The sequence below is a fragment of the Perna viridis genome, chromosome 1 (assembly GCF_037379345.1).
Source record: "Perna viridis isolate PV_CMFRI_1.1 ecotype Kerala chromosome 1, ASM3737934v1, whole genome shotgun sequence".
NCBI lineage: Eukaryota > Metazoa > Mollusca > Bivalvia > Mytilida > Mytilidae > Perna > Perna viridis.
The window spans coordinates 53723292-53750264 of record NC_142445.1 but is presented as its reverse complement, the minus strand read 5'-3'; the positions used below and the strand labels follow the sequence as shown (position 1 = coordinate 53750264).

Below are 26973 nucleotides of genomic sequence, written 5' to 3'. Positions count from 1 at the left end.
AGTTTTTCTTTGATACTTTATTGTTAGATTTTGGTGCCCTGTTTTCAAGTTGGTCCAAAAATAAACTTTTCTGGGTCATATAGAAATCAAATGGAAGCTCCCTTAGTATGGCCATGAATGTTTTTTTCATTAATAATTGAAACAGAAGATTTGAGATATGTGCATCTAGTCCATTAACTCAACCTCCTTATTATGGCAGTTATTAACCCTTACTATGCCAAAGAGTCTATAAATAGGCTTTTCATACTCCCGTATTTTGCCAAGAGCCTACATATAGGCTTAGCAACTATTGTCTATACATTTAGCAAGTCGATTGTTCTGCAATAATGTCACTGATGTCACAGTTTTGAACGTGATGATGTGTGGGGTGCTTCACATGGTAGACTGTACATATTAAAACAACGCCAAAATAATTCCCTACAAGTTTTGTTCTTACTTCTACTCGTCGTTATATATTGACCAAATATTCACATTTTATTTACTTCTCTTTGTTTTTACCTTCATTGCAATGTACTTAAATCAACCCTGCTATTCATGAATTTTGACAGGGAAAAAAATAGAAAAAACATGTAAAAGAAATAACAAAACAAAGCAAAACAGAAACAAATAATGATAAATTTTAAATATATAAACATATAATTTCAAGGATACATTATGTAAATGAATTTATTATTGATAAAATCGCAAACATTGCACAATAATTTCACTCAAAGTTGACATTGGTTGCACTGAACATTTTGTCACCTAAATGTATGATTATGAAAATTAATCTTCTCACATGTACTTGTGCCAAGTATTCACTAATTAGGGAAAAGAGAACATTGGCATGAAGGTAATTTATTTATTCCTAGAGGTTTTACAAAATTTTTCAGGATTCCTTTCAATGTCCCAAATATTAAGCTTAATTCATAAAATTCAAGATCCAAAACGAGATTATGAGAGAACTGTACTATGCAAGTTTCATTCCCTCCCGCTAACACGAAACAAAATTTAAAATCAATACATGTGACTATGTCAAAATTAGATTATTACCTTTATAACTGCTAACATAAACAAACCATTTAACCAAACACAAGCTACACCGTATTGAAAGAAAAAGAAACTCCTCCCATTTTTTTTAGATTTGGAACGCAGATGTCATTTCATGCATAGTCCCAGTAGAGGATTTGTCATATAAATACACGTAGGTCAAATTCAAATAATTAGGTTGTTTATTTTTAAAGTACAAGTGTTTTTACCTCTGTTTGTTTTTTAAACTGTACTTATTTAAGAATGGATATGAAATTCAAATTACTTCTTAGTTGTTGTAATAGCTTTTTATATCCTTTTTAAATAGATATCAGTGTAAATATATTGGCTTGTGAAATCATTTTGTGTGCTAACTATGGGTTTAAGTATTAAAAAGGTTTAATGTGGTAAATAAGATTTATTTTGAAAATTGATAAGTTGAAAACACTTCTCGTGAAATGTCTAATTATATTCTTTTTACTTTTTTTTCCCTATTTTTGGGTACATTTTTATATACGTAAGTATGTCAATGCATATATGTACTAAGTTGACAACTTGACATTATAAAATATATTCGAAAACAACCAAGTGATGAATATTTTATGTCTATTTCTTTCTTTCTTTGATCACCCTGCCATTGTGCCCTTTCTTGTGGTGTCAAGTTATTGTCAATGTCATAAGCAGGACAGTTGAATTTGAATCTTTAAATTCTTCCTTGAAAAGAATAAAGGAAAAGCCTTGGCACTCAAAGGGTTAAAAATGACAATTCGCTTCGTTACGTTTCTAACAGTTTCTGTATCGATCCACAGTTTATAGATGCTAGAATTCCCGCGCTAATCTCCGAAAGTAAATGCTTTAATTATCTCTTGAATGACCTAGTTGCATTTCCTTTAGATAATATTAAATGATGAAAAAAAATTTTAAACTCCAAAAATGCAATTTTGACACAAATTGTAATTTTTGATCGGTTGTTAGTGACGCTTATGCTAGCTCTGCATGATTGGAATCAGGTGAAAATTTTGAACACCTGTCATAATATTTTCATGATTTTTAAAGAGTTCTGACGACTTTGCATCAGGTTTGTTGGTTATGTCAAAGATCGATCTTTTGCTTGTTTTGACAATTTGTCAAATCCTCTGCATGAAATGCCTTGAAGTAAAGTTTTGAAGATACAGCCATTACAGGTATATGTACTACAGGACAGTACTAGTATTAGTATTGGGGTCTCACTGTTTTCCACTCAGGTCAGTCAGGAACAACAGGACTCTGGAAAGTGATGTACCAGTTTGTCTGAAGTCAATACAACATCATCTTTCTATGCATTGAATTTGTTTTCTGATGTATCATCTTTTACACTCGGTAATTGCTTGCCTCACGACCAGTTGAATTTATGTAGACATGAACTTTTTCGTAGTTTGTCATTAAAATCCAAAGTATGTTAGAGTGAAAAAACATTATTTCAAAATAATGTAAAGAAGGGGGAAACCTTAAACGCTTCCAAAGAAACATGATTTAAAGCACCTAAGTTCTTCAATAATTTTTGTCATTTCTAACTTCCAAAATGGTAAAATTTGTTATGATTAACAGTTTTTATTGTCCTTACTCATTCTCCTATTGTCATGGTCTGAAATATGTATGGGTCAGAATGTCCAGCTTTGGTAGGAACTGTGGGTTGTCATGATCCAAAATGTCTTTGGGCCGAATTATCAGGCATTGAAAAACTGATTACGTCATTTTCATAAACATATGGGTGCTATGTTTTGACCATTCCTATCTTGGAAAAGCTAAGATTCGATTTGTGTTTAAACACTGGGGCTAGCTCATGTTTCCTAGACTGGTGTGGTTCTCAGTTGTGTTTACCAAGTATACAAGAATGAAGCTGCCATAATGCTATTTTTAAGCTCATGATTTTATATGCACAAAGCGGATATTGATGGTTTTTCAGGCCATAAGTGTACTGAACCCAGTTGATAATACAACCATTAACACTTCTTTCAGGAGCGTATATGTAAGTTGATTTCAGTTTGCTTATCAGAGTATTGTGTCTTTCTATCTGTGTGCAATCATTCTGTCATTGTGACCTTCAGAGTGACATTAGGTTGTTGTCAATGTCATAAGCAGGAAAGTTGAAATTGATTCTTCAAAAACTTCCTTAGCAAAATAAAGGCAAAGCTTTGGCACAAAAAGGGTTAAGTCAGGGTTTTAGCTAGGATTTTGAGGGCTTTAGTCACTTTTGCATAAAGCACGAACGACATATCGTGGGCAGCAGAATTTTGTAAATAGTCAATAGTTTCATAAACTAAAGACATAAGCACTCTTAATATATTCATTTTAATATGTCATACCCAATGGACAGTTTAGAAATACACGTAGTAACTTCTGACATACACTTTGCCAATCATGCATGTTTATGGTTTTACTTGAAATTTAAATGAAAATTTCAAACAAACTGTTTTAATGCGTTAACAATTCTTCAACTGATATATAATATAACTATGTTACTTCAGTATAACTCAAATTTTTCAATCATATATTGTAGTTTCATAAAAAAAATATTTGAATTTATAAACAGGTCTGTTACTAACTAACTGATTAAATCCCTTACTTAACATTTACATGTAAATCTTTATAGTCCCCTACTGATGACTTTTGCTGAAGGGGGCTTTAGGTTTGTACTTTGTCTGCCCATCTGTCAGTCAGTCAGGAAAGATTTTTTTCAAGTGATCCATTTTCAACTTTAATTACAAGTATTCAAGATGTTAATGGGCTATTTTCTAAATTCTAAGTAAAATTATGGAACTAATGGGTCATTTTCATGTTTCATGGCCCCTACCTTTCCCTATCACTGCATGCTTGCAGATAGATATTTGATGTTTAGTGCATTGTTTTACCATGACAAGTTACAGATCTAAGTGGAAATTTGTTCTGGTTTGTCTTTGATAATTTTTTGCTAAGTTAAGGCCTTTGACTTTAATGCAATAACTCAGTTTTCCACACTTTTTTTCACCATGGTTGTAGGATGTTATTTGATATTTGGTGAATTGCTCAACTGTGAAAAATTACATTTTCAATTTAGTGTCAAGATGTTGTAAAGAAACTGAAGGACAGTAAATATGGACCTTCAATTTGCGTTAATGAACAAAATATCCTCAATAAGAAGGGGCAAGAATTACCAAAAGTAGTAATCAATTGCAAATCCATTATTTGAACAGTATTGTGTAATTGATGTGTAATTGATTACCTTCATTTCTCTTCCAATCGATTATTTAGAATAAAGTGATGATAATTGAATTTCGATTACAGAATAGATACACATTAGCTACTTCAATTACAGCACTTTATGTAGTGGTTTAAATATATCATGCAAGCAAGACACAAGTTCTTCACATCATTATTTTTTATTTTCATTTTATCATATGTTTTTTTAAAGCATCATCACAAAGCCTCCATACTACACCTCTCTGGACAAGAAAATTTCCATGCAACACTAAAGAGTCTTTCCAATGGGACTGAATGTGCTAGGATTGTGAAAACCTTTTGGAAGCTCACAAGATTTTGACATGTTTATTGTTTAATGTTCATCATTCAAACAGGTTATCACCTGTATGAACTAGTATTCATTGATAGTACTCAAGGATGTAGTTTAATCATTTAGTAAAAACATTGCATACCTAAAAAAAAGTACTGGTTCTTACAATTCCATTGAATGTTCAAAATAAAGACCTATGAAAAGAAGTATTGAAAGCTTGTTATTCCTTTTTTACTGATTTAAAAGGGTTAATCTCATAAAGCAGTATGTACAGAACTTGACAACAGGTACATGTTGAAAATGATAAAAATGGCCGGCAAAAATGCTTTTGGGCCTGTAAAAATTACACTAATTTCAGGCTAGTAGAACATAAACCAGAAAAAAGCGAGAGCAAAACTTATTTAAGGATACCCCTTGCTCCCCAAAATATTAAGTGGCTATGATAAGAATTGGCAGAGAAAGCTGTATTTAAAATAGTTCTAGGCAGATGAAAAAAAAACAGACATCCTAATTGCTATACACCTCTTTGAAAAATTGATCATGATTTTTTTTCTTATGATATTCCTTATTCTATTATAAATAATTACTTTTAAATGAAATATAAGTTCATGAAATGGGTCACAACATGGCCATATTCTGGCAATGATAATTTCCCTTAAAAACTTTCTTCTGTATTCACAGGAAAAATGAATATTATCTAATTTCTAATAACCTTTTCAAAGATGGTTTGTAAACTAGTTTATATTCTGGTTAAGCAATGTTAAACAGTTATTGTATGTTGGAAATACTATATCTGGATCATGGCTGTGAACTTTTCATTTAAAAAAAAAGGTTGTAAATTGATAGAAATTTGAACCCCTGTAGTGGAGTTATTTGCTTAAGAAACATTCAGGGATTTAATTTCAAGTTTGTAAAAGGAGGATTAAGGTCATATGGACTTTTCATTATACTGGTTTATTAAAATAAACTGTTGATAATTTAAATGACTTTTTTGTTGTTATTGTTTTCTAGTCTGGAAAGATTTGTTTAAAATGAAGATAAGGAAGATTTAAATGCACAATTATTAGAAATGTGTATTGTAGCTAGGTGCCAGTTGACTTTATTTAGCAAATAAGGTAATGATAGGCCACCTGGGCAGGTGTAATGATGTTCATTTATTGTTTATTAGTTCATGGTTTGCTCAATCAATAAACCAATACTGAAAATAATTAACCTTGTTTATTGATTTTAAAGGCTTTGTCTCAATTTAAGATTTAAAAATCAAAAGGATTTGACTTATTATTACCTGCAGTGCAGATTTAATGACCACAATGTGGTCAAGTAAGAAACTCTAATTGACACAGGATAAAACTTGTAATAGGTATCTTACTTCAACAAGCTACAGATAGACACTGATTTTCAAATCATGTTTGGTAAGTTCCATTTTAGATGTTTGATGATAATGTTTTGTCTGTTACGTTAAAGTAAGTTGAGACATGTTGGCTTTATTTTGCTTTATCGCCTGTGCATTTGTCTTTTGACGAAATTTTCATTGGTCACTTCAAGTTTTAGTACAACAGACAACAGAGATTTAGGGGCTGATATTTTTTTAACATACCTGTTAGGATTTCAGATTGATTGAAAATTTTTACTGGGTTGTAGCCTTTTATTTTGAATTGTGTAGCCACTCTGACTTTCTATTGAGTTCATGTAAACTGGGTTCTTCCATGAATCACTGTGGTTGATTATATCCCAGATGTTAGCAAACAAATGATCAGGACTATTGGTGGCTCTATTAAATCATTGTTTTACTAACTGGACCCTACTGGCACTTTGCATGCCTTTTATTATTCAAAGTGTTGTAATGCAGTAAAAGTGTATTTGTAAAATTCATTGAATAACACAACATTTGTACATGAAAAATTTGATTTACGGTATAGTTAGCAAGACTTGACATTTGGTATGTACCAATTATATTGGTATCCGGTATGTTAAAATAACACAACAGTAGTGTGACAAAATGAATATCTGAAGCTGTATGTTAAAAATGATTAATGTCAGGAATATATATGTAGGCAGTTAGGACATTAGAATTACTTTCTTTTTTCATGTAATCTGAAGGTATTTGAACTACAATGTACCAGTATAAAAGTTGTACAAGTACATGTATAAAACAACCTTCATTGGCTTCAAGTTATATTCATTCTTAATAATCAAAGAAATACATGTAGGAACTATTGAACTATCCACTGGAAATTAAATGTTACCTTCTGTTTGATTTAAATGAATAGTTTTTATAATGCAATCATGTTCTTTACTTGTATCCAACCAATAATATAAAGTGTTTCAACTGCAATCAATAATGACAAAGGAAGGATGTTTTCACTGGGACTACCTGTCATTTGTTTCCGCATTTGTTTTCAATAATCTGAGTATCTTAAGTGGAAACTGAGGCAGTTACTATAAAAAGTCCATGACTCAGTCTTTCTCTGTAATTGATGAGAAATGACAAAATGAAGCACTTAATTATTTTTTCTTAATTACTGTAATTGAATCTTAAAGTAATTGTCAGTTGAACTCCAATAAAACCATTTAAGTAGATTAATTCGTAGTTTGTTGCTGTGAATTAAAATGTATTCCTCAGAAGGTGTACAGAATATATATTATCCATGTTTCATACTGATTATTCTGAGAGATTTTGATCAAGTATTTATTTGATAGAATTTCTAAAATTCCTTTCAATAAATACACTGACTTGATTTATAGAGAAGCCAGAAATCTAATGAAATATCCTGTGTTTGGTGGATGTTCTGTCCTTTTTCTTTTTTCTTTTCATCTGCCAGTGAAGTTGGTGAAGATATCGTTGATTATTGGAACCAGTTACTGTTTATATGTATCCCTCATTTCCGTTACAGAATGGCTGACTGGAGTGTATTGAGGAGTAGTGACCGAGATTTCCTATCATTCTACGGCTCGTCCCTCCATTCCAGAATGGGTGACCAGTCATTGTCAGAATCGTTCTGTACTGCTGATAATGTAGACCAGAGTATTGCATATATGAACCAGGTATCTTCTTCATTCATATATAATTCTTTAAACAAAATTAAGAGTTCACTTGCACTTTGTCAAATTATAATTTTAGTAGTACCTTTTATATTTCATTCATGATGACTTATACAAAAAGAACCTGATTTTCCGTGGCATAAGTACATAACCGATATGATATGTTATAAATTTAATCATAATTGTCCAAGTGGATATAGAAATGCCAGTGTCAGTGCATGTATCTTGTGGATGCAACTCCTTAGAAACCTCTTGACAGATTTTGTTCAAATTTTGTAGGATTGTATGTCACCATATGTAGTTGGTCATATTGCGCCACCATTTTATTTTAATTTGAAAAATTTTACCGGAGTTATGGGACTTGCATTTCAAATTATTTGCAGTGGCAGGGGACATATTGCTACAAATTGCTTGTTAGCTGTTATGTCTGTATTTATGGAGAAACTAATGAACAATACTTCTTTTAATTGGGTTTAAGATGTTTTTTTTTTTTTGTTTTTTTTGTAGGAGTTGACTGTCCTCGGATTTCAGACTGTAACAGCCAGTACATACACCTTGGTCAACAGATTATATGATCTTTTAAGACAATTCCAGAGATCAGGGAGATTAAGAGAAGAATTAGAAAACAGGTAGTAAAATACAATTCGTACAATTTATCACTTGGATAAGTTTGCTATGTTTATGTTTACGATCAATGATTTAAAGTTTACACTACATACGTCTATCTGTTTGTCAGTCTAACAAATCATTTTTCAGCATTTATTTTGGTCATGCTTAAGATATTCATTTGATGAATGGCACTTTGCTTTACCATGAAAAGTCGCAAATCAAGTACAAATTTTATGCTATAGTTTTGCACCCTTTTTCATTTACAAATTATGCATAACAATTGCCTCCTATTCTCATCAACAGTTTTCTCTGCTGGCAGGGGACTATACTAAGAATGTCATACTATCATACATTTTGTATTGTCCTTTCTTAATATCATTTTTATATGTACTATCTGTAGTTGCTTTCACAAAAAAAGGTAAGGTATGTTATGACATCACTATATTTTAATATATTATGAAGTCATAACTTACAACTAATATTACACTTAAGATTTTTCGTGAAAAGGACCTAAATATCATTATTACAATTAGTATAAAAACAGCAACTCTACCTACAGCAAACCTCTAGTTTTTGTCCAGTAATACAAGATATATCTGTGATAGGATGTAAAGCTATAATCACTTCCATTGAATTCTTGCACAGAAAATCACTAATTTTATGGATAAAGAGTGGCATGGAATACTTGATAGAATTATGCATTTCATTAGGTGCTTTTCATTACAGAGTTCATCGAACAACAGGTGAATTAGACCATTACCAATCTATGAATCTTAGACTTAAAAATGCCAATGAAAAGCTAGAGAAAGAAATAGCAAGAGAAGAAGAGAAACACAGACAGTTGGTTAATAAACAGAAAACATTGTCATCAAAGTACAAGGCAGAGCGAGAAGAGGTAATACTTTATCAATAGCTAATCTAGCTAGACTTATCTCTTAATTTTACTTTAGTGGTTGCTGTCTTGAGAGCATTTTACTTTTACTATTGCTTTGCTATTAAAATGAATACCAGTAACATGTATGTAAAACTTTCACATTTGCTCAGCATCTGAATATAGCTGAAATATTGCTGCTTGGACGTTAAACCCGAACAAACAAACAAAAATTCACATTTGCTCATCATTGATGTGAATATTAGTGTAATCTGATGTTTGGCTAGAATTATTCAATGCAGTTTCTGCAGATGCAGAGAATTTTTTTTCATTCTCCTGAAAACTACCAGTAGTTATTATTATTAATCATGATAAAAAAAAAAAAACTTCATCTGGAAGAAAGTAGGAATTCAGTAGTTATTGTTTGAATTTTCATGTGTAAATTTAGGTTTCACAATATGAACATTTATGTCCTGTATTTTTGTGTGTTTAATGCACACATCTTTACATTAGAAATCATTTCCATAGCATGGGGTGTGTATTATGCATTAATATATGAGCATTGGCAACAAAATGAAAGATTTTTGTATGAGGAGAAAAAATTGTGTATTAACAAACAAGAAGTGAAATGTTACTGAAAGAAAGAAAGTTTATGCTTTTGCAGCGGAAAATAAAACTTATTTTGATTATTTGTACCAATTTTCTTTCTTCAAAGTATGTTTCAAAATGAAAAATTGTGAATTTTGAGTTTGTTTTTTCAAGCCATTTTATTCATTTTGTCACGATTTTTCATGCTTCAAAATTCAAAAAAATGTCCAATTTATGTAGCTACTGATCTTTGCACGATGTTTTAGTAGAATATAAGTTTCTTTGCGTCACATTTTTGTTGGAAATTTTGCATCAAGGTAAATAAATTGACTGATCAAGTTCAATATCTTTGTATTACAAAGTTCTACTGCAATCTATGTCATGAAAACCTTTTTTCACACGTTTTGTCCATCAAAATTGCACTGTGCACAATTCATTAATTTGTATTATACACACCAGAATACAGTATTCTAAAACTATATCTATTTTTGTACATACTTCTTTTGATTGATATATAATGTTTTACCACAGACTGTCCTTATTTGCGATTTACAAGAACTGGAAAAGGCTTTGCCAATTTTTTAAAATATTTTTGTTGCTTGGTTTGGGTTTGTCAAAGTAAGTCTTTTATTGTATTCCCATTTTTTTATTCTGGCACTATGGGGATTCTTTGCATTGAAAAAAGGTGAAAAAGGTCAAGTGATTGAAATGAAAATTATTCACTGTACAAATCTTTTGTTTCCAGTTAAAGAGATTACAGAACATTATTAAAGACAGAGACGCACAGTTCAAACATGAATTAAAGAAAAAAGAAAGGGAGGTTAACAAACTGAAAGAAAGATTAAATCAGCTTATATCAGACAAAACTCCAAACAGAAGAGTTGGTATGCATAATTGTGATATTCAGTTAAGATCCAGCACTGTTACAAGCCAAGTTATTTGTGAAATTGACTGCTTTCTAGGATTTTTTTTATGTTCATGCAATTTGTATAGTTCCATTTCTTATGCAGGATTTTCTCCACAAAAAATAATGTATTTTGATAGTCTGATTGTCACTGAGCATCTTTTTTAGCATATTGGCTAAAATAAACCAAAAATAAGGTACTGACATGGAAATCATTCAACATTAAGAAAATAGTATTTTCTTTTAAGAGTAAAAATGCAATACTTAATATTAAATAATGATGTAAATTTGTCATAAATATCATGATATAGTTTTTCTGACCTTATTTTGTTTGCTTGAAAAAATGTCCACTTTTCAAATCTTGGTTTTACCAACTTTTGACCATGTAAAATCAGATCTGTTTTTTCTTTCTTTTTTTTTTTAAAGGGAGATAATTTGGATAGAATACAGTGTTCAAAATAACTCATTTAAAGGCCTAGTAAAAGTACTTTTTTTGAACCCCTGCATATAAAGTTTTAATGTATATAGAAATCTCCCTGTCTGTTTGTTTGTCCTTTCGTCTGTCCATGGTATTTGTAAAGCACAACTCCTCATAAACTCCTCTATGGATTTTTATAAAAATTTGATAGGAAGGTAGAGCATCAAAATATGTAGATGTGTATGAAGGAATAGAACTCCAACAGATAATCAAATTTAAGGGTTAAATACATGCTAAATCCCTTTAGAATATATCGTCTCCTTAGTCTCTCAAAAGATTTTGATGACATTTGATAGGATGGATGGACATCATATGTAGTTCTGCATGAAAGAATATAATTTTTGTTGGAGGACTCCAACAGGAGATCTTCTAACTAAAGGGATTATTTCTCTTTGTGAGCTTGCAGATATTATTTTTTAAAATTATTAATGAACTTTTATAACAAATGAAAAGCCCCATTTTCGTTGTTATACATACAATATATATAATATATAAAAAATTATATAAGATTCAAAATCTTAAACTTGTCCCTTATTTCAAATGCCAAATATTTTTTGCAGATGGAAGCTTACAAAAGAATTATTGAAGTTTTTACATAGTAGCATCTGAATGTTTTAATTACACAAAGTATAAGAAAAAATGATCAATTTCACGTTATTTTCCTCACTTTAAACTTAAAGACAAACATAATCAATTGTATCTTCCTCGATTCTTGGGACAACTTTGTTTCATTCTGTCAGTTACAAAGTTTCTGCAACCTTTATCTTCCATATCATTTTTGAAAAGGAATAAAATTTGTGGCTTTTCAGTACATTATTTAGATATGTAAACAACATTTATCTTTATCATTAATATGTTGTATAGGTTTCTAACTGGGGTAAAGTAGTTTTATATCAAAGGACACACTGATTAGTTGTACACTATTGGTTTTAACCTATATTTTACAGGTCTTGATATTGCCAATTCATTACAGAGAACTGATGGTAAACGTAGTACATGGAAAAGTGCTGGCAATAATAAGTATGCATTTAATTATTGTCAACATATGTAACATTTTAGTGGTGTTCTAGGTTTCACTGTATTTTATGGATGCCAAAAATGTAGAATGTACCTGAGACATCTATTAAGTAGTACTCCAATTAAGATTCATGCAAAATGTGATTCATGGTTGTAAAAACTACATACTTTCATTTTTGATATTTTGTCAAAAATGTTATAGTAAACAGAAATTAACATTTGGCTTTTCATATAATCCCTGTTAATAGGAGATAAAAATTACAAAGAATGTATTATAGAATTCAAAATTAATGGAGATAACTCTGCAAGTGATACTGAAATATAATAGAAACTGTTGAGTTTTCAATGTTAATGATAATACATTTCATTGTATAGACCCATAAAACAACTTATTAACAAAAATAAAAATGTATAGCCTTTTTTTTTGGGAGGGGTGGGGTTGGGGTGCATCACATTTTACAGAATTTGTATGATTCTTACGAAGACTGCTACTTAATAGTACTCTTAACACATAGTAGTTTTTTTGTCTCCATATTATGAATCTCATTTTGTAAAAAATAAATAGTTCTATTTAGATGAACCACATTTCCCTGTGACTATAGAATAATAGTTGTTTTTCTACAGTAGTTGTAGCAGCTGTTTAATTGCTAATTAATTATATTTTGGTTATTCATGATAACCAATTGATTATTCTATTTATTGTGTAAATTATCCCAATAATTCGTTTCCTTCCATCTTTACATCTGTCCTTTCGTCCATCAAGCAGAAGGGGACCCTATCTTTTACCTGTTACTCCTTCTACACCACTGAATGCAATTTGATGAAGCACAATATTAATTACATATTCCCATTATACATCCTCTCTTTAAGATTTTGATTTAGATCAGATGGGAGGTTTCACACAGCAAAACTTAGTCATTTATGAATATTGGAACGTGGGGGCATCTCTTATCAGTTACTCCTCCTACATCCCTGAATGGAATTTAATGAAACTTTTACCGAATCTTTATTATATTTTCCAATTGTGTAATTTCTATTTTAGTTTTTTTTAGGTCTTACATCAGCAAACATTGACTTTTTATTCTCTGACATGGGGATACCATCTCATATCTGTAAGGCATAATTCATTCTACACAACTGAATTGATTTAAATGAAACATTCAAAGAATCTTTATTACTAGTTACCATTGTGACCCTCTTATGTTTATTTTGATGTAAATCAATGTGGAGGTCAAAAGATACATGTTGTCATATGGGTAGTAGAGGTACCAGTTAACTGACCATTGTTGACTGTTTTCCTAGTTTTCAAATAAATTTTTGAATTATGTGATATGTGGACTGATATTCCAAATCGTCAGTGACATCAAATAAAATAAATTGCACAAGAGTAAAGTATTGTAATGGTTTGTTTGGAGAAAGTTTGAGAATTATTTCACATGTGATTTAACAAATTTTATTACACAGTGAACATTTTATAATTCAATTTTATCAATTTAATAAAGATATGTATTCAGATTAAATACATGTATATAGATGAATTATTATTGTTATTAGGTTAGAAGAAATGTACCAAGTAGTAATACATAACTATGAAGATAAACAAAGAGAGTTGATGTTAGAGAATGCTGATCTACGTGATTGTTTGGTTCAGATGCAGAAAGAATTAGTCACAGTTGTCAGTGGAGAGGACATCCCCAATTGTAGTGTTAGCCCTAATGTAAGTTAATGAGCACAAGTTTTGTTCCTAGCTTTTACCATTAATTTTTTTGTATTGAAAAAAGCCAATTAACAATATAAATTCAAAAATTTATTAACCTTCATAAAATGAAATATATCTCTTATTTTATTTAATGATTTCAATAATAATACTTTCTTCCTCCAACAAATCTGATAGTAATTAAACTATAAATTGTAACATTAGATAAAATAAAATATTAATCAATTATATTTTAGAGCAATTTAGATGACGATTCTCTCACTGATGACGATGACAGTAGTTCTTTGTATTCTGTGAAAAAAACACCAGCTCTCAATGATTTCTCAGATGGTATGTTGTATTAGTTGATAAACGGATATAGCAGAATCAGATGACATGTATTTATTATATTTTATTACACCTATTTGTTGACAAATGAATTATGGTATACCTCTTTCTTGTTGTCTCCATGTACTATTACTCAATACTTTGGCAGATTGTAATAGTTTATTTATAGAATATTTATCAAGATGAAAGGATTTTCAACCTTTATTATATATTCACATTGTGCACCATTGTCTCCTAACTGTTTTTTTATACATGTATTGCATTCCACAGTTACAATACTTTAGACAGTTGCATGTATATTCTAAGCACAAGCTGTTAATTGATCAGTATTTTTTTTATATCCATAGGTTATTTTCAAATGCCATATGATTTCATGAAAGACAATCTTCAGAAGTCATTCAGGGAAACTTGTAAGAAGATCAAAAGCAATATGAAACCAAAAAGACGTTTACCTAGTATGTATACTTATATGTACAAAAATGCTTACACACTAGATATCTTACATGTAGTGTCTCTCTTCACTAAAAACATATATTAAAAGAAAGAGGGCATAATGACAACTCTTAAAGGAGTATTTCACATTTCAATATTCAATATCTAGATATATTACTTAAATGAATTGATTTATTATTTCTGTAAACCTTAATAGAAACATACCTTGCTGTAGGTCCCAACAAAGGATTGGTAAACATAACACCTCAGCCAAGTGATTCTAAATTTATGTTAGACTACGACAAACTTCAGAAACAGATAAAAAATTATAAAGACATCATTAAACAACAGGAGGAACTCATACAGGTAGTGTATAGTATTAAACTGTAAGCAATATTCTGAAATTTGAGAAATGAACTGTTGATTGGATTCATGATCAAGTTTCAAGACTTGCAGTGGTAAAGGTTAAGTAGTGGCACATTGTAGTAGAATCTAACTGAAAAATAAATTAAGGTATTCATATTTCAGTTGAGGTACCAATTTTCATGGTTTCCGTGGGTAGGCCAAAACATCAAATTTGGTTCCGAACGAAATTGAGATTTCCGTTGATGTGTATACTGAAACCTCAAAACCATGTATTCAGGAATCCACGAACTTGCATTTTCTCCCTAATCCACGAATTAAAATACTTCCACAGTATACAATGTAGTTAAATGAGTGAGTTAAATTGCTATCTACTCTAACTCTTATTCCTGTTTATTTCATTTTTCTATTTACTATTTCAGCAATCAATTAATTCACAGTCAAAATCAATGGAGAATTCATTCCTTCATGAATCACACTTGCTACAGGAGAGAGAAACCTTGTCAGAACAAAAAAGGCATTTCTTTCAAGAAAAAGCAAACTTTGAGAAGGAAAGGAAACATTTCACTGAGGCAGCAATAAGGCTTGGTAGAGAGGTATATAACCTCCTTATGATACTGTTTGGGCAATTAAATATGGAATGTAAGAGTGTTGTTAGAATTATTTCAGATGGCTAAAGTTATTATTTTAACATGCTAGCTTTAGTGAGCATTTTAACAATTTAACTTCACCATAGAGAATGGTGTTAAGGATAGGTTGAATGAGAATCAGTCTCACCAAAGAATGGCAGTAAACTGCTCGCAGGAATTTAATCACCTCCTGGTGGTTAAAAAAGTCACATTTTCAATCACCAGTTTAGAACAAGAGAAATAGAGACTATAGATTATTTGTTTGCAAGCGGTTACTAGTAACGTCTCTTTAGTTAAGGAACTAACTGTTTTAAATTCTTATTATTATCTCAGAAGGAATAAAAAATGTTGAACTTTTTAACTAATTGATAGAATATATGTAGAGCATATGTTTTTTTTATGTTAGTGAATTGTTTTTGGAAGTGCTGTCCATTACATGAATTTTTTTTATAGAGACAAACATTTGAAGCTGAGAAGTCAACCATATTAAAAAACCAATTCTTCCAGTTATCACCATTTACTAGTAAAACAACTCCACAGAAAGGTAAGATGACATTTAAATGCACTTCGAACTTAAATGAAAAGTATATTATCTTGCTTGTTCATTAAAAAAATTGGCGGCTGAAGAAATATAATTTGTTTAGGAAAGTCAGAATGACATAAACATTAGAAAAATCACAGAGTGAAAGTTGGGGCTGGGAAAAGTTTAAAGAAATAATATAATAATATTGTTCAAAATGGAAAACTTGTTTTGATAGAGTTAAAAGTATATACATGAACTACCATTTTAGGTGAGGGCACAAGGTTACTTCCATCCACACCAGTATTCTCACCAGCCCCATCCGGTAAACCGAAGACACCATCTACTGTAGAACTGTATAAAATACTTGGTCTAACTCCAAAGGATCTTTCAAGGTAAAATCATAGTGATCCCATAAGAATATAAGTTAATCCGTATTTATTTTGGAAGTACATTTCTTGGACTTTACATTGTATGATAATGGATGTATCTTTTTTTTGTAAAATACACAAAAATAAATAGACATTAATGAAACTAAATTCAGAAATTTTTATTTGCATTTATTTTAGCAAATCAAGTAACCAAGGAAGAAATGTGTGGTTTTATTTTTGCAACTTGCTACTTGGATGATAAAAATAAATTATGAAATTCCAGCATTTACCGTTAATATTTACCAAGTCGTGTTCAAATTAATGGGATTCCTTTACAAGCAACAAATATTTATGTCAATGTACTTCCTGGTTTTTGTATACATTACATATCTTGAAACTAAAGAGCGTTGTCATGTGAGACATATTTTTTGCTTATAAGTGGGTGGACAGGTGGTTCAGCTTGGGTAATAGCATTTCCAAAAAAATAATCAGCATTCTTAAGAATTTTAAGTTTCATTTCTTTTAAATCTATTTTCGTTCGAAGTATGAGAAATTGATATCATTGTAATTTGTCAAATAATGCAAGTCTATTTACAAAACATAGAGGACACAACAAAAATCAGAATATGTTAGAAAAAAGAATTTCTTGATCTACAGTAGTTACTGAAAATAAACATAAACCACAATGATAAATACTAGTTTGTGAAAAAAGGTCTCCACCCCATTATATTATTTGTAGACCAGCATTTCTCTGGCAATATCTTGAGAATTTGTATGGAAGTACACAATTGCTGTCTTTTTCTTAAGGTATATGAATAAGAACTTTGATATAAGTCACTATCAAGATTAATCAACTAAAGAAAATCAATTAATTAAATAAATAGTTCTCTGCTGTTGCAGTATTATAGATGAATTTGTGCTTTCACTAATTTCACTGTGCATGTATAAAAATCAAAAAGACTTTCTGTGATTTTTCCTTGACAATTTTGTAGAAGAGAACAAAAGTCTCCCTCAGATATCCAAGATGACAAAGTTTCAACAACAGATTCAATTTTATCAGAGTCCTGTAGATCAGCACCATGTGACCTGAGGTCAGATGCAGTGTCAGAGGTCATGCCTTTGGCTCCTAGGCGGACATTATTCAGGACATCCAGTTCTGGTACAAAGGATGATTTAGATGTGTAGACTTAGAATATGATAGAGATGCCATTGTTTAAGATCTCATTTATATAGAAATGTAATGACTGCCTCAATGTTTCAATGTTAATAGTGCTATTTACTTTACATGATATATGCCAAAGCAAGTTTAAATTTATTTAAGCTTGCCATGTAAAGGAAAAGTAGAATGCATGATTGTTTACAAGGTCCTGTATAAATGTTTTTGTTAAAAAATCTGCGTTGGTTAGTTTGGTTTTAGTGTTGTCTTTTACTGACTTAGCTGAAGGAGACTGTAGTTATAGAATCTATTGAACATTCTGTCATTTTGCATCATTCAAATGTCTGGAGGGATTAAGGAGTTAAAGATAATGACAATATTTTGTATGAACTTTAATTTCAATGTTGGTAAGTTACTGATTAAGATGTAGGTCCAGTTGCACTTTGATATGATAATTGTTGACAGAGTTATGGCTTTAGGACAACACCCTTGACAGCTGTTGGCTTTAGGACATTGCCTTTTTTGTCAATTTTCAGTTGTTCTGATTTTCTAGAAGATTTTGCTAAATTGACTTGAGATCTTTATGAGATACTGATTGAAGTTCGAATTTTAGTTTGAATGGATATTATTTTCAATTTTAGTCCCTTATGCTTTGCCTTTTTGTGAAATTTTGACTTGTTTAAATGCTTAAGTATTGACTTAATAAAATATGTGTATTAGAATTTTGTTAAATATGATAACTTGTGCCAGAGTTACAGCCCTTGGATTTAGTATTTTTTGAGAAATTTTAAGTTGGAAACAGTTTGATACATGGTTTGTAGTTTGAATTAAATAAGAATGAGTTGCTAAAAAAATCACACCAGTTTTTACAGAGTTAAAGCCCCTTCATTCTTTGCCAGTTAGGAGACATATGTGTTGCTTTGTGCATATCGGCAAATTTTATCTTGAATGGGGAGTTGTATTATATAATTAGTAATGACATCTAGTCAACTAGCTCAGTTTTATTGAGTATACTTAGTTATAGATATGTCTGTATGAATTATTTTTATATACCATTGTCTTTGTATTTAAACAGTGCATAATATTAATAGCCAATGTCGTAAGGGATATTTGTATGCTATCCAAAACCAAAAATATTCTTTTTATTATTGATTTGAATTATTGCCTACCAGTGTATGTACAGCAATGTCTTTTAATGAAACATGTTCTATTCTATATTTAAGGAGAGGATTTTATTAGATCTAAATGATTAACATGAATACTCTTTGTATACTTAACTATCTATGAGCATTTATTCAGCAAAATGTATTAATTTATATAAATAGTTATATGCATATAAACTATGTACATGTATTTTTGTAACAAAAAGGTATATTTAAGTGCAATTACATTATGTTGATATTTTGTCACATTATTCATTCACCCTGTAGAATTTCAGCTATAAATCCAGCTGCATTAAATTAAAATTCACTATTTACATACACAGTTGAATGAATCATATGGTTGAATTATAAACTAAGATCCTAATTTTAAAATATTAATCTATTATTTGTTCTATAAGCTCCATTATTGTCAAATCCTAAAAATTGAAAAAGAAGCATCTTAGGAATCCTTTGTGCACCTTTATAATGTTGTATATTTATCAATACGGAATTTGAATTGTGAGACCTGTTTCTGCAATTGATTCAGTTGTTTAATTAAATCACATTTAATCATTACATAAAAGTTGAAGTTAATCTCAGGATGTAAGTTCATTCATTCCGTCCAGAAATAGTTATGTCTCGTTATCAGTTCTGTGATGATAAAACATTCCTTTTTTTTCATACTTATGTATGGTACACAAAACCTCTTTTAGCCATTCCAATTATTACCATGTTATATCAGAACTCAAAACTCATGATGTCATTGTCATTTATCAGTTAATCAATGATGTTGCATTATGCATGATAATCAGAATATGAAAAACTTTTTAAAAAAGGGTATTATAACTGCTCAGTTTTAATTAAAACATTTTTAGTTAATTTTTATGTATCTTTATGCATATATTCTTATTAGTTATTTTTATTTATTTTTTGTAGGAAAAACAGACTTGTTTTAGATACTTTACTAAATACTATGCATTAGTTACCTTCACAATCTGTCAAAGTGTATATGTTCTTTTCTTTGCTTTCTTTTTTCCAGTTTTTTTGTTTTTGTTTTCTTGTTTGTTTGTTTTTTTTTTTTTGTTTTTTTTTTGGGGGGGGGGCAAAGGTAATTTTCAGTATTTTAATAGTGGATCATTCTAATGAAGCATCTTTATTTTTATTCTCAGGAATATTTCTTCTTCACTGGCTTTGGTGTAAAATTGTCACTGCTGAATTGATTTTCTGAATTTTTTTTATGTAACACTACTTAAACTATATTTGTACAATAAGTTTTGGACAATGCTAGATTGTACATGTATTTCCCTTTTTTTTCTGTGTGGCACTAAATTCAGTAACTAACCAACAATTATTGGTTTTTGATGTATATATTTGTATTTAAGGAAGACCTAGTGCTTGTGCCTTGCCAAAGATTTGTAGCATATCATTTTTTAGAAAATCATGACTGCCATGTATGTACATATCTTATATCAGAATTATTTTGTAAATGCATTATATGTTATATTGTTGAATTAAAATTTATTTATATGCAAGTAAATAGTTAAGATTTAAAAAATAGATATTTTAAGGTCAGTTGTCTCATCACTAGCTGGTACACATAGTTCTTGTTGTAGAGAAGATTCTTTGAGTTTTGGTTTAAATGATGTTCTAGTTTTTATTTATGTAGTCTCTACTGATTGTCTAATGTTTTCATTAAGCTGTTCTTACATGGCCATTGGATCTATCAGATTCTTACCATAGAAACACTGGACAATTCATTAAGGCAAAAATTCAGAAGTGTAAATTTGCTTTGTTAGAATGGTTTTAACCACAGTTTCTTTTCTTCTTTCAGTTGCGATATAATTTCTATATGCCCATCTTTTGAAAGTATATCTTTTACTGTCCGTCACATCATATATTTTGGGTATTTTAATTAATTTTTGGTACAGTATTTGCCTTCACAGAAGGAAGCTACACTACCACTTGTTCTTTTTTGTTTTCTGATTTATTTTTTTTTAAATTTAGTTTATTAGATTTTTAACACCAATTTAAGAAGTGATATTGGTGCATCAAGTGCCTTAGCACAGCTGTTTATTTGATGTATATAATTTTTAAATTGATCTACCAAAATACTTGACTGTGTTTTGGATAAGACCGAAGACAGTGATTATTGAAGTAGAATATACTTAATACAAGAAATGGTTTTTTTTTGTTTTTGTTGAAAACCTGGCAAAACAGCTGGTTTATCTGAAATTTTCTATTTGAACAAATCAAAATTTTAAATTTTAAATGTTTTATTAGACACATACAATAAAGGATATAACAATAATACTGGTCATCTGAGCAATTTCAGGTGTAATACTGAAGCATAAAAATGGCAACATAACACATCACACCATAACTAGTATATTACATTGTTTCAGTTCAATCAGAGGCAAGAAAATGATCAAATCTAAAGTCTATTTTGATTGGTCAGATTGAATTATGAGAAGTGAAGCCTCAAGTAATAGAAAATTCTTAAAGAATAGCAATCTTAACTTAAATTTTTATTAATAAATAGAAACATTTCACTTATCAGATACAGATGCAGACCTTATACTAATATTCAATGATAATTATTTCACAATGGAAGTATTTCACTAATTGGAAGCAAAAACACCTATACTCATTTTGTTTACTTATATAACAGTCTTGAGCATAGCATAAAAGTGATATTCAGACTTCCCATTTCTCAAAATTAACAAAATACAATGATTCATAATGATTCATGATGATATAAGAAACAATTATCACAGAGAGGGAAACAAGTAGGCTATGCAGATGAGCTGCTATGAAATAGTTGTTAGTCAAGACAACTCTTGCTGTATTTAATTAACCAACAGTTACTACACTATAGATCATCTAATAACGTTCCAGTTGTTCTGTTCTATCCCCTGTCGACTGGATAGGTGGGGTGACATATCATATACTGTATAGCCTAGAAATATATTAAATATACTTCAATGAGGTACCGGTAGACCTAGGGTAAAGAACACAGCTCTTACAAATCATTGGAATGTTTGTATTCACTATTTTACATCAATCTTATATAAGCATCAAAGTAACTTGGACTGATTTTATTCTGTTTCAAAAAAAAACTTTAAAGGCTTTGGTAAAATTGAATATGATACAAAAGTATCACTGATTTCAAGAGTTATGTCCCTTACCCTAGGTCTACCTCCTAAATGGAAGAAAATGTATTACCAGTACATTTTAAAGGTTTTATGAAATAAGGTAGAATTTTAAATTTTAAATTGTTGGTTAATAAATTTGCTTTTCTCTTCATTTAAAAATAAATGACAGAATTGCATTCTATGGAACTCATTTATGTCTTGCATCACTTAATAAGCAAATACCTACACATTTTTACAGAAGATATAGGAATGGAATGTACTCTTAAGGAGGTGACATTTTTTAACAGTCTGCATTTTCACATTTTCCTATAATTTTCATTTAGTATTTAGTATAAAGGAAGCGATAAGCTAATAGATGCACATTTGTTGTAAAGAGTTGAAACACCTTTTCATTTTATTATCCTCTGTTGGATGTTAATGATATTCTATTTAAGCTAGGGCTCTAAGGAGCCTGAATCACTCAATTGGTTCATTTTTTGCCTTTCAAGGGCAATGACTCTATTAAGGAGTCATTCTAATGTTTCAACATAACAGAGACTTTTGTAAGGATCATTTCATCAATTTAAATTTTTTTTTAACCTATTAAAGTTATCAAGATGTTGGCTAAAACACTGCAAAAAAACATCATTTATTGCTTTTAAAGGACAATAACTCTTAACAAGGAGGTGTTCAACAACTACAACCCAGTGGACTTTTGTAGCGTTTCCAGAGCTGAAGAAGAAGGGCACTTTTTTTTTAATACCTCTTATAGTTTTTTAGATATATGTAGAAATTAGTGATTTGACCCTTGTGGTCTAAAAATAGCAACAGTGGCCATGTTTTATGCTTGATCTATATAATCCACACCATTTTCAAAGTAGACATCCTTAGAATATTGGTGACTAAGTTTGGTAATAATCTCCAGATTGGTTTCAGAGTTTCTAAAGGACAACAGACGATGACGAATGCAAGTGATAACAATAGTTCACATGGCCTTAGACAAGATGAGATAAAATATAAACTGGTAGCTCAAACTAACAACTCTTGTTAAAGAAATGCAGGCTGCTTTAGCTACCACAAAAAGACTAAAATCAGGATTTATATACAATGCATATAACCTATGATATACAAACTATTCATTAGATAAATGATGCTGGTTATTTCTACATAATGCAAGTCCTGTGTTTAAATTACTAAGTATTTGGTGAGTTAATTAGTTGTTATCAAAAATATAGTCTATAGTTCTTGTAATATCATACATTCACTAAAATAATCTGAAATACTATTTTCTCATTAGATAAGTGTTAATTTAATTATAATATTATAATGTTAACAAAATAATGCAATAGTGCATTGAGATGGAAGTGTTTTTAAGTGAAGAATGTGACATATACTTAGATTCCAATTGCTCTTGTTTACCTCAGTGATTCTTTTAATAAAAAGTCCATTCTCTTACACCTGTGTGAATCACATCATTATTTCAATCTCAAGGTTTGTGAATGTCTTAGAGGGGAGAAAACATTTGTGAGTAGGGTACAAAAACAACACAGTGGTATACCTGCCTTAGTTAAAAGCTTGACTGATTGCAGGCTTTACTATAATGTAAAATAATATCTCTGTTTCTGTGTTATAATTACAGCTTCGACTATAGCTTGCTATGTATCAAAGCCTCTCAACAAAATTTAATCTAACCTCTTACTCTTAAATAGCTGCTAGTTTTTATTACAATAAGATAATCCAGGCAAGGAAGCAGAAAACTAGTTCCATCTTCAGTATTTAAGTTCTACGTGGCCAAAAGTGCCACATATGATAATCAAATGATTCTTATATGAAAGTACAAATGTATTGGCTAACATTTGTTTACATATTTTTTTTTAAATAATGATAACCATGTGACATATGTTAAATCATATTATGCTGGTTCATGTGATAATCATATGTTGCAAGTCATGATTCTCGTGCATGACACTTTGGCTGTGTAGGTGACTACTTTTTCCTTATACCTAGATTGGGTGTGTTTGATTCATTCGTCTCCCAGGAAAGTGTCAGTCTACTTTTACTTGACTTTAGTCATTTTGTTACCTTGAATGAGTCCAGGTGTTCTGTTTGATCCTCTGCTTTTAACCCCTATATTCCTGGCATCCGGTTGTATGGCGTGTCCTCCAGGTATACTGTCTATTTTCATGTTATCTTCCCATCTAATTTGACCTTAAATACCACATATCTGTATATACACGTATATATATAGCAAACACGTTTGAATTATCTTAAACGCAGGCTTAATGTCAATTACCGACAACACAGACGTTCGGGGCCAATACTTGCCCCCACTCTATTCTTAAGCTTTCTCCCCTACATAAGTTTGTAAAAAATACCGACGAAAGACAACTTCTTAAAAGATATAAAGTTTCTGTTGATAAATAAAGGAATAATGTCCAGTTGACAAAAATATCTAACTTTCAATGTAGAGGGGGTAGACTAAGACAAAGTAACAGATGTGAAGAGGTGGCGAGCTTGCTATTTAATGCCTCTCTCTTGCTTATTTTTTATCATCTGAATTGGTTTCTACCGATAAAATTTCTTTTTACCATTTGCATATACTTTTCTAAGAAACTATATATTAAAATATCACAAAAGGACTTCGCAAATCTATCTACCCTTTATCAAAGTTATGTCTTTTTCAAAATCATGGAAAGAATACTGGTCTACTTATTCCACAGACACTTTTTCCTTACAAAAATTCGTCCCATTTTTTAACTTACCATCAACGAACACAATTCTACTACCCCCGGCTTGTAATACCTCCTTTACGTGCCTCCAACTTCCTCCTGCTCTTCCATGCCGTAACCTACAGAAACAAAGTTATAGTTTGTTTTTTTTTGTAAGAACTTAACTCTTCGTTTGAACATTAAAAAAATAAGCTGCAGCTGCTCATTTCCGTGTCTTTGTCAATATATTTTAAATATAAATGGGATATGTTTTTGATGTCCGTACATCTGTAAGTGTCCTGTGAGAGTTACAAGTCCCAAGATCGTGAAGCATATTATTCAACTTCGTTCCATCAGACTTTTTTATTATTTTTTTTTACACATGATGTGTTTACTTATATTTAGCATTTTTATAACAATAGCAGAAAGTTACCTGGGGGGACCGAAGACTGGGTAACTTGTAGATGGCCAGTGGTTGCTGATAGCTCTAAATGCTTTATGATAGTCATCATATCCAGCATTGCTAGAGTATCTTAGATGGGGAGGAACATCGTTCTCGATCTAAAAATATATTTAAGTATTGCATTAATGTATTCTCCTTAAGCAGCACTTCAAATCTTATGTCTTTTTTTACATCAACATTAGTGTTCTTTATTCTGCGTATGTTTTGTTGAGCAAATAGTTCCTTCAAAAACTATAAAATGTCATACAGAAGATCATGCACAACAGTGGTTGATGGTGATGATAATAAATGTACTTCTAATATATTATTTTCAAACGGGTATTACTCCAGCAAATAAAAATCATTTGAGCAAGATTTTTTAGGGACATAACGTACTGCCGCTACTCCAGCACCGGGTAAAGGAGCACTTCCGAATGGTACCAAATCATTACTTCTATCTACTGGTCTGACATCCTTCATGACATCAGGTAGATTTATACCCGTGTTCTGTTTCTGTGTTTTTGACATCCATTGAGACATCTGTGAATAGCTGGTTCTAAAATGTTTGAAAAGTTGTTCTGAATACTAGTATACTAATGTAAGTTTAACAAGACTTGCACAGTTGTAACAACATATATCAGGTTTTGCGCTTTATATGGTATAATTCCAGACTTGAAAGTCATTGTTCACATTTCTTGAAACGCCTGTATCAATTAAAACAAGACTTGTACATTTACCTCTGAAGAATTATTAGCATACGTTTTCAGATTGAAAATTCTAGTGCTTACCAGCAGCTTAACAAACAAACTTCGATTATAAACTATTTCAAACTCTAAAAATCAAAACCATGGGTGCAATTATAGAAGCAACTTACCTGAACCTATTGTCTGGTCTCTTTGGGCGATACGTATTCTTTCTGTAATCCAGTGACATGGCGAACAACAAACTATATAAAAACTCAATACGTACACTTAGTCCAACTTCATTTCAATGTCAACGTATTATATGCACGAACTCTAGTGCATATTGATTTGCGATCAAATGTTGTTAAGGGGTAAAATACATGTACTCACTTTCTATCATATTAAAGTTATGTTTTAAATCACCTACCAACCGAATAGACTCAACCTGAATTAAATTTAGATTTAAAACGATTAAATTTCAGTAAGGTGCCGTTGTATATAACAGTATAGTATAACGGTTCTTTACATAGTTGCCAGTATTATATGGATTATTGCCTTATAACAATAGATCAAAAATTAATACCAAATGTAACAAAATAGTATAACACACACCACAACTAAAATACTAATTGTCAATCAAGCAAGCAGGTTAAAGACACAGTTGGGGGTTTGGTTCTCAGGGTAAGTCCAAATCTGTGATTCGACCGATATTCCCAAGCATGATCGTTCCTGTGAAACCACATTATCTTAAGAATTCGAAATTTATACAACGAATCACAAGGAATCTTGAATATACGACCTTTTGAAATTCTAAAATGATTAATCACATCGCAAAATAAAAAACAAAACAAAACAACACAACACACACACACACAAAGAGAACAAAAACATCAGGAAAAAAAAGGCTTTGTACGAGAGCCTTATTTCAGCATCCAAGCCATCAGAACATTTCCAATCGCAACCGTACTTAATATATTTAAAATTCATGAGAAAAAATGACTTTGAAAGAAATTCGACATCAGTCTCATCTTACCCCTCAACCTTCCTACAGTGAAACAGAAGTACCTGTGAGAGAGCTTCAGGGTGTTGTTAAGGACTATCAGGAATTAAATTGTGGCAAGAAAAAAAAAGATTCCATAAGACACTATACTTTAAAAAAAAAATCAGGAAAAGAACCTTTAGCCCTTACTGCATAGGGTATGTAAGTCTCGTCATGCGACCCCGTGATTTCACGAGAATGGGTCCTAGCCTACCATTCAAATGCATGGAGATTTGTGATTTAGAGAGCGTCCAGTTCAGTGTGAAG

General features: G+C 30.7%; 2 protein-coding genes across 8 annotated transcripts; one reads left to right on the top strand and one right to left on the bottom strand.

The window, feature by feature from the left end:
• Window positions 1–1974: 1974 nt before the first annotated feature.
• On the top strand, window positions 1975–20839 carry LOC148629375 (afadin- and alpha-actinin-binding protein B-like). 4 transcript variants are annotated; one of them, XM_088549805.1, is made up of 15 exons: window positions 1986–2086; window positions 4439–4601; window positions 7432–7582; window positions 8087–8208; window positions 8915–9083; window positions 10393–10531; window positions 11977–12049; window positions 13601–13763; window positions 14000–14093; window positions 14438–14545; window positions 14758–14888; window positions 15308–15481; window positions 15968–16058; window positions 16306–16429; window positions 17398–20839. In XM_088549805.1, exons 3-15 carry the CDS (start codon window positions 7433–7435, stop codon window positions 17588–17590), a joined length of 1731 nt encoding a protein of 576 aa, XP_088405931.1. In that variant the 5' UTR covers window positions 1986–2086; window positions 4439–4601; window position 7432; the 3' UTR covers window positions 17591–20839. The 4 variants fall into 4 exon arrangements, with proteins under 4 accessions (XP_088405917.1, XP_088405931.1, XP_088405940.1 ...); XM_088549791.1 differs by lacking the exon at window positions 4439–4601 and having other exon boundaries at window positions 1975–2086; XM_088549814.1 differs by lacking the exon at window positions 4439–4601 and having other exon boundaries at window positions 2070–2192.
• Window positions 20840–20958: 119 nt separating this feature from the next.
• LOC148629374 (uncharacterized) lies at window positions 20959–26130 on the bottom strand. Of its 4 annotated transcripts, none has more exons than XM_088549956.1 (7): window positions 25859–26130; window positions 25381–25540; window positions 24976–25103; window positions 24597–24682; window positions 23917–24042; window positions 23397–23429; window positions 20959–21659 (listed from the first exon to the last, which is right to left on the bottom strand). In XM_088549956.1, the coding sequence occupies exons 1-6, from the start codon at window positions 25915–25917 to the stop codon at window positions 23398–23400; spliced, it is 591 nt and encodes a 196-aa protein (XP_088406082.1). In that variant the 5' UTR covers window positions 25918–26130; the 3' UTR covers window positions 20959–21659; window position 23397. The 4 variants fall into 4 exon arrangements, with proteins under 4 accessions (XP_088406082.1, XP_088406091.1, XP_088406076.1 ...); XM_088549965.1 differs by lacking the exon at window positions 23397–23429 and adding an exon at window positions 23254–23292; XM_088549950.1 differs by lacking the exon at window positions 23397–23429 and having other exon boundaries at window positions 25859–26122.
• Window positions 26131–26973: the final 843 nt, after the last annotated feature.

Excerpts from the sequence above, each read along its gene's own strand:
- LOC148629375 (XM_088549791.1), top strand. The coding sequence starts at position 7,433 with ATGGCTGACTGGAGTGTATTGAGGAGTAGTGACCGAGATTTCCTATCA. Across the intron at positions 12,050-13,600 it reads AAAAGTGCTGGCAATAATAA|GTTAGAAGAAATGTACCAAG; the intron begins GTATGCATTTAA and ends TATTGTTATTAG. Across the intron at positions 13,764-13,999 it reads ATTGTAGTGTTAGCCCTAAT|AGCAATTTAGATGACGATTC; the intron begins GTAAGTTAATGA and ends ATTATATTTTAG.
- LOC148629374 (XM_088549950.1), bottom strand. The coding sequence starts at position 25,917 with ATGTCACTGGATTACAGAAAGAATACGTATCGCCCAAAGAGACCAGAC. Across the intron at positions 24,043-24,596 it reads TAGAATTGTGTTCGTTGATG|GTCAAATTAGATGGGAAGAT; the intron begins GTAAGTTAAAAA and ends GTGGTATTTAAG. Across the intron at positions 21,660-23,916 it reads AACACCTGGACTCATTCAAG|GCTATACAGTATATGATATG; the intron begins GTAACAAAATGA and ends ATATATTTCTAG.